At 33.6% G+C, this 13,725-nt stretch overlaps 1 protein-coding gene across 7 annotated transcripts in view; it reads right to left on the reverse strand.

Moving 5' to 3' along the window:
- The window catches only part of RALGAPA1 (Ral GTPase activating protein catalytic subunit alpha 1), a 259,309-nt gene that overhangs the window by 207,191 nt on the left and 38,393 nt on the right, over positions 1-13,725 (reverse strand). For all 7 annotated transcript variants that reach the window (XM_049899503.1, XM_049899496.1, XM_049899501.1 and 4 more), the window contains exons 5-9: positions 11,268-11,311; positions 9,802-9,979; positions 7,859-7,974; positions 2,987-3,125; positions 1,204-1,412 (exon numbers count right to left, since the gene is read on the reverse strand). In XM_049899503.1, the coding sequence (XP_049755460.1) occupies positions 1,204-1,412; positions 2,987-3,125; positions 7,859-7,974; positions 9,802-9,979; positions 11,268-11,311 (686 nt within the window). The remainder of the gene's footprint in view (positions 1-1,203; positions 1,413-2,986; positions 3,126-7,858; positions 7,975-9,801; positions 9,980-11,267; positions 11,312-13,725) is intronic.

Genomic DNA, 13,725 nt, shown 5'->3' on the forward strand with positions numbered 1-13,725 from the left:
CTCTTCAAGAATAAGTAACTTGACATTGGACTGTTTATTTAATATAAAATCTTAAATATTTAAAACTATCTCTATTTTACTTTAGAAATAAGCTAGACAAAAATTACACAAGTAAAAACTTTCTAAACATAAAAACAAAGGAACTGAACAAAACTATGACAGAAGCAGAAATGAAGCTAAAAGAATATATTAGAAAGCTCAAGAGGAAATTCAATATCCTAATAACTTAACAGAATGGTCACTAAGACTGAAGATCGAGCCTAATGCTAAGGAGAAAGTAAAAGTCTTCAAGTGATGACAAATATATTACCACCATAGCACAGCAGGAGTAGCATGACACTGTGGTTATGATAAATTACTTTCTTGTAAGTTATTCAATTACTGGTCTCAGTTTTAGCATCTATAAAATAAGAGCTTTTAAGGAAGTGATCTCAAATATGCCTTCCTGATCAAATAGTCTTATGATTTTAAGTTTATTAAAATCTGGGATTGGAAAAACGCTCTGCTTGAGTGTTTCTGTATTTAATAACTCTTTGTAGAGAACTTGGCATACAAAACATACATATAGCATAATATTTTAAAAACTAAACGAGGAAATATGAGCAAAGGAAAAAACAGTAATAGTATACTGTAATACAGACAAGGTCAAAAAAAATGCATAATAAGGGAAAAGGAGAAAATGGAAAAGAAGTGCATAAAAGGAGGACACCGTTTAGTTAAAAATAAGAGTTTGAAATATCAGGCCTTCCATTGTTATGTGTCAATTCCTATTTTTATATCACATTTCTAATTTCAGTGTCTTCATCAACCAAAGGGGAAATAAAATGGGGATAATTCTATCAATGCCTAGAAATCTAAAAAGGACTATGAAGGTCCTATAATTATTTGATTGCAAGTTGTTTCCATTTGTAAGAATTTGTGCAATTTAGAGTATTTTTAACACCGTATCATAAAAATACAATACAGAAATAAATTAGAAGCTGAGACTGACAGATGACTGGAATTGTCTTTTATCTTCCAATTTTTTAATTTAAAAAGGTATTGATTTTATAGTAATTATTAAATTTTGGATTTATAAAATACATTTATACAAATAAAATATCACTGTTTTAAATGTGCTCTATACCTAAGGCGGTTAAATCAACAGACTAAATTTCAATACCATTTCTAACTTTTAACAAGTTTGCCTTACATGTATATTACCTGAATATTCTTTGGCAAGACTTCACCTTCCATCCCAGGAATATGAGGTCCTGTATGTGGTTTTGGCTCAAGCCAGAAAGAAACAAGCCAACGAATGACAATAACACGAGCCTTGATAAAAGGTTCCTTTGTACAATAGATTGCTTCATTGGTTTCAGCATCTTTCTTTACCATTACATAATGTGGCTTTGGTCTCATCTGTGGGATATCTATTCAAAATAAAAGGAAAACAAAAATCAAAATAGAAAGGAATTACGCTTAGACAAACCTATGTTTTTAAACATCTGAGAAAATATTGTGTTGATACTCTGGTTTTAGAAGTAGCTCTAGGGGGAAAAAAAAGACATTTTTAAAATAATTTGCTCAATGTTGGCATGGAACCTAGAAGAGTGAACCAACTATACTGTAGGCTCTTATATGAAAACACATCTTTTCATAAAATACCATCAAAAGGTTCAGTGAATTCTGCCTAAACATAGAGAAGCTGCCAGAGTTACTTAAAATTAATGAGAAGGAACATTAATTAATCTAACACTCACTGAGACATGTATTTTGAAGTCATACAAAATACAGGATTTTTTCTTTGACAGTTAAGGCAAAAGAAATTTTTAAAGCAAATATTGTTCCCAATGGCAGTGGTCTGTTACTCTACTTTGAGCCATTTCTAATAGTCCTAACGGTTTTGCCTGAGTCTATTAGTTGCCTAAACTTGTCAGAGCTTAAAATGTGAACAGCTTTCTGCAAAATGGATGCTTCCACATACAGACTACCAATGCCTTCTATAACTGGCGGAGGTCTGCTTCTAGCCCAGGGTTTACCAATGAGGCTCTAATTTCAAGGTTTCAAGGCTGGCATAGCCACTAAACAACAGATATGACACAATCAGAATATGACAATGTAATTATTCATAAAGAACTTGAATAAGGCTGCTATTAAATTGAACCCCTGGGAGACTTTAAACAGAAAATTTATACTATAGTTTCATGGTCACACCAAAGCATTAGAATTAATTTTAATTTACAATCACAAATATTTCTAGTGGGCTAACTTCTCCAATGGATGAGAACGGAAAATAAGTTTTATAAAAGATCTCTTCAATGTCCATCAACAGACGAATGGATAAACAAAAGGTGGTATACACAATGGGATATCACTCAGTGATAAAGACATATGAAGTTTTGATGCATGCCATAACATGGATGAACCTAGAAAAACATTAGGCTGAGCAAAATAAGTCAGTTGCAAAAGGACAGATACTGTATGATCTCGCTTATGCAAAATAAGCAAATATATAGAAGCCAAAGGTTAGTAGCAGTTACCAGGGATAGGAAAGAAGGGGAAAGGGAAAGTATTGCTTCGAGGGCACTGAGTTTACGTAAATGGTGGTAGGGTAATTTGGAAAGGATAGTGATAAAGGTTGCAAAACATGACAAACGTAAACAATGTCATTATATTGTACATGTGAAAATTACAGAACTGCTGATGGTTTTGTTATATATACTTTTACCATAATACACAAGAAACAAATAATTACATGAATAATTCAGGAAAATTTCCTACTAAGAAAACTGTACTTTCAGTATGATTCCAGGTATGATATATCTCAATGAAAACATCCTACTAATAAAATTGTTCTTTCAGTATGATTCCAGGTATGATATCTCGATCAACCAATACAAATATTAAATGTAATCAGTTTTCTACAGGTAACAAACACCAACTTTACACTGAGAGAGATTTTATTCAGATGGGATTTTTTTAGAAAATTCTAAAGACTACCTACCAAGTACAGGATGATATAAACTGTTCTCCTTGCAGATGTTTGGAAAAATATAAGGCAAGTAATATTTCTTAAAATGTAGAAACAGAAATGAAAATCCCCTTTCTTGGTTTTCTTTGTTCTTCCATTCTAAGCTTTTTACCTAAAAATAAAATAATTAGAATCATTCCAGAAGATAAAATCTCCTAAGTACAATTATTAGCTGTTGTAAATAGGCTTTAAAAGGTTAAGCAATACACTGAACTGCTACATTGTGAAAATCATATATATCTGCCTAATGATAAATCTTTTACAAATGCATTATATATGCATTAAAACGGTATATCTCAAAAATCTTAGAACTTAAAATACACTCTGGATGCAGACCCCAAATTCTCATAAAAAGACCTGACTTAATGGTCTGACTGAGACTAGAAGAACCCCGGCAGTCATGGACCCCAAACCTGTTGGCTCAGGACAGGAACCATTCCCGAAGCCAACTCATCAGACATGGATTGGACTGGACAATGGGTTGGAGAGGGATGCTGATGAGGAATGAGCTACTTGTATCAGGTGGACACTTGAGACTGTGTTGGCATCTCCTGTCTAGAGGGGAGATGGGAGGGTAGAGAGGGTTAGAAACTGGCAAAACGGTCATGAAAGGAAAGACTGGAAGGAGGAAGCGGGCTGACTCATCAGGGGGAGAGTAAATGGGAGTATGTAGTAAGGTGTATATAAGTTTATATGTGAGAGACTGACTTGATTTGTAAACTTTCACTTAAAGCACAATAAAAATTATTTTTATAAAAATACACTCTGAAAAACTGTGAAACAAAACTTGGCTCTAGTAATGACAAACACAGTAATGTTCTTTCACCTTTGCCCCTCCCTCCCCTTCCTGAATAATTCAGCCTAAAAGTCATATAAAATAGGCACATGCGGTGGGATGGGAAGTAGAAGCAGTGGCAGTAGCCAAGTGCAGATAATCAGAGCCTAAGCACAGCAAGCAGGGCATCCATGACGGGGGTAAGCAGAGGATACAGCCCAGTGGGGACTCAGTGCCTGACAAGGGTAAGGAGGGTGTCCATGAAGTGGAAGAGGCCAAGAAGAGACACAGCAATACAGGGTGCAGCAACTCCAACAGGGTGAGGAGGATATCTAGGTAGGTAGTTAGCAAGGGCCCAGAGCACAGTATTAGTTCCCCAATGAGCTGAGAATGTCTGTAGAAAAGGGCAATGGTGGTAACGGGAGACGTTACTAACAAAGGGAACTGATTAAATAAGTAAATATACTGAGGATAATGAAAGCCAGGTTTCTCATTGTCAGAGAAGAGAGTTACAAATATGGAAAGAAGAAAACTAAAATGAACCCTGTAGTGCTGGACTGGTATTGGGGATACCATTACGAATTCACCCTTTTCAACATACATACATAGGTTTAGAGAGATTAATTTTTCTTTGTGCAAATACATGCATATATTCCTTAGCTCCGGTCATTGAGATAATCCAGAAGTAGCAATAGTCCAATGGCAATGAGCGCACTTGAGTGTTCAGATCTTGGTTTCTAAATATAATTTTTTACTATAATAAACAAAGTCTCATTGGAAAAATAGCACATTCCAGGGTGGGGGCAAGGAAGATACAAGATGAGACTAGAACATCTTTCTGCGTCAGAAAGTGAAGAAATGCTCATAGAATGATGGGGACTGATCAAAAGGACGGTGGAGTCAGCTGGAAGAGGCTTCCACTATTCAAATCTAGGAAAATTGCAGCATCAAAATAATAATAGTACTAACGATAGATTCACAAGAATCCATAAACCCAGGTTGATACAAATAATTAAATGATTAAATAAATGGGAAGGGGAGAAAGCTTTTTCCTGTAATATTTTGCCAACTGTTGAATGCAGAAGGAATGACAGAATTAAAATATCACCAGTTAGCCCAAAAGCAGAAACTCAAATATCCATCAACTGATGAACAGAATTAAAAAAGTGATATATCCATACAATTGAATATTATTCAGCCATAAAAAGGAATGAAGTACTGCTAAATGTTGTAGCATGGATGAACTTTGAAAACATTATGCTAAGTGAAAGAAGCCAGCCACAAAAAACTACATATTGTATGAGTCTATTTATATGCAATATTATCCAGAATATGCAAATACACAGAGATGAAAAAGAGATTAGTTTGTTTAAGGCCAGAGATAAAGGAGGCTGAGAGGGGAGGGGAGTGGCTGCTAACAGGTACAAGGTTTCTTCTGGGAAAGACAAAATTTTTTAAAATTAGAATATGGTGATGGTTGCAGAACCCTGTGAATATACAAAAAAAAAAAAACACTGAATTATGTACTTTAAATGGGTAAATTACATGGTATGTATATTATATCTTAAAGCTTTTAAAGAAAATCACCAGTTGCCAACCATCACAGTAATAATTCAGCCAAAAACCTTTAGTGGATTTTAAACACCTGGGTGAAATTTTGATGAAGAATGGAATATCCACATAGTTATACAATACCTCCCCACAAAATAATTACTGATTATAAAGAGAAAAAGAGTAATATTATACTGGAAAAATATGGCAGACACTACCTAATAAAGGATTGAGGTCAACATCTGAGAATAACTTTGTGATATTGGGTTAGGCAAATATTTCTCAGAAAAGACACCAAAAGTGACATCCATAAAAGAAAAAAAATTTGACAAATTGGACCTTATCAAAACTAACTTGTGTTCTTCAAAAGAACAAAAGCAGTCTTCAAGAGACTGCTATGAAAATCAAAAGGTGAGCCAATGACTGGGAGAAAATATTTGCAAAATATATACCTGACTAAGGACTTCTATCTAAATATATAAAAAACACTTATAAATCAATAAGATGGCAAATAACCCAACTTAAAAATGGGCAAAAGAATTGAACAGATCCTTATTTAACCTTGAAAGATACGTAGATGACAGACAAACATATAAAAATGTACTCAACACATCATTAGCCATTAAAACCACAATGGATACCACTATTCACTCACTAAAAAAACTCACTAGAATGGCTAAAATTAAGACCGCCCATACTGATTGCTGGCAAGGATTTGAAGCGACTGCAACCCTCATACACGGCTTTTGGGAATGTAAAAAGATACAACCATCTGGAAAACAGTTTGGTAGTTTCTCAAAAATTCAACATAAACCTACTATACGATCCAGCTATTTCACTCCTAGGTATTTACTAAAAGGAAAAGAAAGCTTATGTCCACACAAAGACTTGTTTACCAATACTCATAGCAGATTTATTTGTAATAGCCAAAAACTGGCAACAATTCAAACGACCATCAATAGATGACTGAATAAACTGGTCATCTATATAAACTGGTATATCTATATAATGAAATGCTACTCTGCAACAGAGGACTCACCTATTGATACAACAACACAGACTGTCAAAATAATTATGCTAAATGAAAGAAGCCAGACCAAAAAAAGTATATACCCGATGGCTCTATTTTTATAAAATTATGGAAAATGCAAACTAATCTATAGTGTCAAAAATCTGGTCAATGGTTGCCTAGGTGTGGGGGCTGAGAGGGGTGGAAAGGAATAGATTACAAAGGGTTCCGAGAAAATGTTTATGGGTGTTAAGATATGTTCATTATCTTGATTGCAGTGATTGTTTCATGGGTGTATACATGTAACAAAATTCAGCAAATTGTACATTCAAATGTTGCAGTTTATCATATATCAATTGTATCTCAATAAACCCATAAAACAATTTTTTAAATCTACATGACCTATGAAAGTTTTTTTAAAAAGAAAAACTGATGTCAGTTACAACAACTATCCACTACAGAGTGCTTACTGTGTCATGCACTTTTCTAAGCATTTTGCACTAATTATATTTAAGCCTCAAATATCCTATGAGATACACATTTGTTTTCCCCTGTTTTATAGATGAGGGAACAAAAGCTCAGAGAGGTTAAGTAATTTGCCAAAGGTCACACTACTAGTAAGTAGGATGCGGAATCAGGATTCAGATTTGGTAATCTGGTTCAGATTCCAAATTGAATTCAGTTTGTTTCTGATATTGTATAAGGAATATTTGTGTTTGAAGTAATTACAAGTAACATCTATGTATGTGCTAAGTGTTTACATTAGTCAATCAGTATATGTTCATTTCATATCTAGAGATGAACAGATTACTGAATTCGGACCCATAAATTCAAAAGGTACAAACAGGTTTAAGTGTAAACTACATCTCCCTCCCATCCTTACCCCACAGTCCACCTCCCTGGGTACTATACTCTTCTAACTTCTATATGTATCCCTCCATAAATATCCCTGCAGATACAAGCATATATGCCAAAATATAAACTCCATGAGCACAGGGACTTCATCTATTTGCTCCACTGACATATCCCCATTGCCTAGAATAATGCCAGACCCAACACATTCACTGACTAAATATCTGTTAATTTAAGGAATGTAAATGATTGTAATGAATGTAAAAGGTTGGCTACCAAATGTTTTCTCTGGGCAGATCGATCCCTAAATCAAAAAGCTACAAGCTTTTCACTTAAAGTACCGCTGATGCTGATTACAAATGAAAGGATTAGAAAATAAGCCCATTTGGCTCACACATGAAGGCATATACACAGAGTCCACTTTATGAAAATTGCTCTCTCCAAATTCCTTTTCTGAGAGGTTCAGAATCCCTCCAATGATTTTTATTTCAGGAAGCGCATACTAACATACACTTTCAAAAGCAAAAATCTGTTACTCCTCCTTCAGGAAAAAAAAAAAAGGGCAAATATCTACTATGACAGGATGATGATAAGAGAGGGAAAAAGGAATTACCCACATAGGATAGTAAGAGGGGCATCTCAAAAAAATAACACATACCTGAATTACGATATATTTTAAAAGTGCTTCCAGAAAGTAGCTGGTGAGATCTTCTTGTCCTTTATCTCCTGATTGTGGGGGGACAAGAGGAGTGATTTCCTCTATGGTGACTTGAGCTATCCAAAAAAAGAGAAAAGTTTAGTATAACTACGAAACAAATAATATAGCATGACCCAAATAAAATTTAACTGTAAAACATTCAGGCAATGAATGCTGCTTGAAAACTTTGTAATGATTGAATCTTGAAATATAGCTGAGGTTATTCCTGATAGTCCATCACAACAACCATAAACTTTAACAGTCAGCTGTTTTATGAACCGTTGTTTCTGAGGATGTGACACAGGGATGAACAGACAGTTATGAAGTGATTTAAGAGTACATAACATCTCACTTGAGAAAGAACCTCTCATGATAATTTTTAATTCACAGCATTTTTACTACAAAAAATTCACAATAAAATGAGAAACATTAGCAATAATGCACTCATTCATCAATTAAAGTGACAATCTTATTGCTCTACGTCATGACCATGCTTATTCTTTAAGGTTATCACCTTTATCCACGGGATGATATACTACTTCCCTTCCGAAAAGAAAAAAAAAGGGTTAGCATCTCAGTTCCTTCATTACAAAAGACCACTTATAAAATAAGAAACTTTTCATGTTTTACTTTTAAGATATTCAAGAACATTCACTATAACAAATGCAAACCCAAGAAAATCAATCCATAAATAGCTGGATTCTCTATTTCCTACACAACACAATCAGTATCTGGTTTAGCACAGGCAGGTCTTTAAACCTGCCTCTCAGTAAGTATCAGCAGGCAAGTAAGCTGACAACAGAGACAAATTCCTGTTTTTAACATACGCTATGTATTAATTTTACATTTTTTATTACTTTTCTAACACTTATTAAAAATTATTCTTTAAGGCCACAACCCTTATCATCTATAACCGATGTCCTGGATCACTTTGTCCCCACAGAAGAATATGCATTATAAATGCTTTATTGTGCCAAGTCATAAAAATCTCCTTAAAGCCTACTGGAACTTTTCTACAAGGGTTTCTTACTCTCTGTCAGGTAATATATAGATATTCTTTATTTTTCATGCCTTGTAGACTACAGAGCAAAACTTCCATTCTCAAAAGGGAAGGAGTAAGTCAATCACAGATTCAAGGCTAATATTTTTTAAAAACTTAGCTATAGAAAGACTGATAAAAGAATATCTACCCTGATAGGTTACAGAGACACAAGAAAAAACAGTCTGAAAACATGTAATACTTCAAAATGATACAAAACGTGAATAAGCAGGTTTACATAGTCTAAATGAGTTGATTTATAGACAGTACGCCAGTCTGGTATTGTTTCTAAAATTTTGTGCTACAGGTGTAGTTCATTTTGCCCCCAAACTTAAATTTATAGAAATACAAATTACAAATAAAATGAAGTACCCAACAGGGCACTGCGTGTGACAAACGCTTGCTCGTATGAGAATATATAAAAATATATACACATATATTTATAACAGGAAAAATCATTTAAGTTATTTAAATAGCAGTACTGATAACAGAGAGAACTAAGGGGATAAAAGACAATACTAGAAAAATTGAGGATAAAAGGCACAAAGATTCACTAACAAATTAAAGCAGAAATTAAACTAAAACATTTGAGATTATAAACAAAAAACTAAAATACTATTGAGGATTTATAAAAATTCAGTTTATATTTAATTTTTTAGTTACCTACTGCATGAAGTAAGACACACTTCTACTTCAATGTACATCTAAATTAAATCAAGGTGATACATAAGAAATAGAAATTAAAGACCACTGTAAAATGGCCTTGGATTGCCCAATTAATAAAACGTACAGGCATTTTTTAAAATATTAACAGGCTACATAGAAAGTTTTAAAATACTGATGGATAACATCCCATGAATCTTACTTTCTTGAAGGTTGAGTGGAGGATTAATGAGATTATCTAAAGTTCGAGGTCCATGTTCAGATTGTGGTGCTGAAAATCCAGGGATTAAACATGAAAACATCCACAGCTGTTCTTTACTACAGTTATTCTGAAGAGCTTGTAACCATAATAAGAAAAGACGAACACCTTCCCGCCTGATCTAAAACAAAATAAAATGAAAAACAGATGGTATTTTCATTTATAATGGAAATCCTTTCTTCCTTTTAAGGCCAAAGTTCTCTAGAAGATGATTACAGATTGAGACTTTGCGGGGATGGGGGGGATGTGAGAGAGAAAGGGCGGAGGCGGGGAGCGGGGGAGGAAGGGAGGCAGGCAGGCCTAGCATCTGTGGCTAACCTTCATTACCTGAAAATCTAAATTCATGGATTTTTAATGAATAAAGAATGAATATAGTCGCTAAGAAATTAGGTAATTCTTATTCCATAATTTTCATTTGGAGAAAAAAAACCAGAAAACCATTTTGTTCTTCTATCCCTCCTGTTTCCACAGGCTAATTCAAGAGGCAAGAAGACAGATGGCAATGACTGTCCCTTGCTATGAGTTTGGTAAAAGGAATTGTCATGAGGATTCTGGAGCACTGCTTATCACTCTCTGAAATTATTTATTTGCTTCTAAGCTGCAAATAAGGAACACTGACTCATTACTGTATTCTAAGAACCTAAAACAATGTCTCCTACGCAGACAATAAATGTCTGAATCAATGAATGAATGCTCTCTCAGGAAGAAAACAGGAAAAGATGGATAGAAAAAAAATTCAATCTCTTACAAGCAAAACAACTAAAATCTTTACAAAATTAACTTCATTGGTAACTTTGGAAATTACCCTGCCAGAGTTTTGTTAATGGCCACTGTCAAAGCTATTCGACTGCTGCCACCCTCATATGCCAGATAAGAAGAAAAAGACGTAGGAGGGCTTAGTCTTTGTACTGCTATATCCATGCCAGAAATACCTACATGATTGAACCTAACCTATACCAAAATGCTATTAGAAAGGGTAGCTTCTCTTACCACAGCACAATGAGATAAAAGAAAAACAAAACTAACATTTTCATAAAGATCCCCTACTGTCTTCTACATGTAAGACTGCTATGCTAAAATACTGAAAGAACAAACTGAAGAACAATTTGATGCATGACTAAATTTTTTTCTTCTTGGTACCACACAGAAGGAAGTATTTCCAGTGAATGAGTCAATGCAGTAGCAAAGTATAACAGTTTTTTTTCAATGATCTGGTCAACCTAGTATGTATGGGGAGTATGAGCACGTACTGAGTATGCTGCTGTATTTTTTAATTAATTCACTTCAATAACTGAATTGAAGATAATTGAACATTGTTCAGGAAAGAGTTGAGGAAGGAAAAAGTGAACAGATGGTATGTACGTTTTGCTCAGTTTTTAAATAGCCATAGAAAAGAAATACCATCATACCTTCAAGGAGTTTCCTGTGTGAAGTAGTTTCTTCAAAATCAATCCTGAAAATAAAACATGATTTTAAATACTCGTACCTTCTTATTTATTTCTAAATGTCAGAGTTCTCGGTCAGACTTGAAAACACTTTTAAACAAGTCCTTGGCAACCTCCAAATTATTCTTGGTGACCTTGATATCCCTGTGGCCACAGTCTCAGGACCAGAGGACATATAAAAATAATCACCTTTTCAACACATAGTTTATTGCAATTAAATACGACTTATTCTATTGAAATATAAAACCTAAGCCTAAAATTGCATTTAACACAAAATCTATTGTTTATCTCTTATTTACACTACAAATTAAATTACTTTATCACTAGTACAAATAAAATCCACTAGAGAAAATTTTCATTATGTTAACCACATGAACATCCATAATTCTAAAATTTCCTAACAAAAATTTCCATTATATGAATTTTCCTTTTTCAAAAGTTTCAGAAACTTCTTTAATATTCATTTTTCTTTTAAATTATCAAATATTTCAAACCTACAATAAAATATTGAGAAAAACATTAACAAACATCACCATTCAGTTTGAACAAATCTAAACATTTCCATGTTTATTCCAATTCTTATATTTTATTTATTTACATTATCTATAACATTTTATTTAACAGTATAGGTATCATTGAAGCCCCTGTGAACCGATCCTGAATCATTTTCTCCCCTCTCTCCTTCTTCCCCCATAGGAAACCAAGATCCAGATTTTGGTATTAATCAGTCCCAAAACTGTATTTATATTATTGCTACTTATTTACAAATCCATAAAATACATAAATTGCTTTGTATGTTTAAAACCTTGTATCACACAGAACAGGTCGCTTTGTAACTTGCTTTTCAAACCCAGCATTAGCTTCTGAAACTCATATATACTGACATATATATTAGTTAATCCATTTTACCTCCTGTGTATTATTCCATTATATTAATACACCACAATTCATTTATCTTCTTTATATTAGGACATTTGATTTGTTTTCAAATCTTTACAGGAATTTTGACTTAAAATTGCTATCTTTAAACTATCAAGCCTATCATCCACGAATATCACATAACATTCCATTTATTCAAGTCTTTTCTTGTTCTTCAATAATCATATCATTGCAATATATAAATCTAATATTTGAAAACAGAAATTAGCATAATATTCCCTTTAATTCCTATGGGATTCACCCCACAGGAATTAAAGGGAATATTATGAACAATTTTATGCCAACAAATTAGACAACTTAGATGAAATGGACAAATTCTTATAAAGACACAAATTACCAAAACTGACTGAAGAAAAAATACAAGATGTGAATAAACCTATAAAAAGTAAAGACACTGAATTAATAATTACAAAGTTTCTTACAAAGACAAACCCAGGTAAAGATGACTTCACTGTGAAATCTATCAAATATTTAAAGAAGAAATCCTTCACAACCTCTTTCAGAAAACAGAGGAGGAGGGAACACCTCTCAACTCATCCATGAGGCAGGCTACTGCTACCCTGATACTAAAGGCAGATAAAGACACCACAAAAAAAGAAAACCACAGAGCGATATCCCTCATGAACAAAGAGACAAAAATGTTTAACAAATTATTAGTCAACTAAATTCAGCAACATATTAAAAAAAAAAAAGGATTACAAGTTGAAGGCTAAGAGGCATTTATCTCAAGAATGCAAAGCTGGTTTAACCCAGTGCCGTCGAGCCGATTCCGACTCACAGCGACCCTATAGGACACAGTAGAACTGCCCCATAGAGTTTCCAAGGAGTGCCTGGTGGATTCGAACTGCTGACCCTTTAGTTAGCAGCCGTAGCACTTAACCACTACACCACCAGGGTTTCCTAAAGTTGGCTTAACATTTGAAAATCAATTAATAAAACATGATATTAATAGAATAAATGACAAAAACCATATGATCATTTCAATAGACACAGAAAAAGTATTTGAGAAAATACAACACCGATTCATGATTAAAAACTCCCAACATACTAGGAACTGCCTCAACTTTATAAACAGCTTCTCTAACACTGTCTCTCACTCAAGATCAGGGATAAGGCAAGACGTCCATTCTTACCACTTTTATTCAACACTGTATTAGAGGGCCTAGCCAGTTAAATAAGCAAAAAAAAAAAAAGTTAAAAGTACCAGGTTGGAAATAAAAAAGTAAAGCTGTCTTAATTCACAGATGACATGTTCCTATATGTAGAAAATCCTAAAAAAGTCACAATAAAACAAATGGAATAAACAAAGTTATAAAGGATACAGGACGCAAGATCAATATATAAAAATCCATTGAATTTCTATATACTAACAATGTACAATCTAAAAATTAAATTTAAAAAATAATTCCATTTACAATACTATCAAAAAAGAATAAAATATGTATTACAAAATGTAACTAGAGTAGTATAAGATTTGGTCATT

Source organism: Elephas maximus, chromosome 10, assembly GCF_024166365.1.
Source record: "Elephas maximus indicus isolate mEleMax1 chromosome 10, mEleMax1 primary haplotype, whole genome shotgun sequence".
Classification (NCBI taxonomy): Eukaryota; Metazoa; Chordata; class Mammalia; order Proboscidea; family Elephantidae; genus Elephas; species Elephas maximus.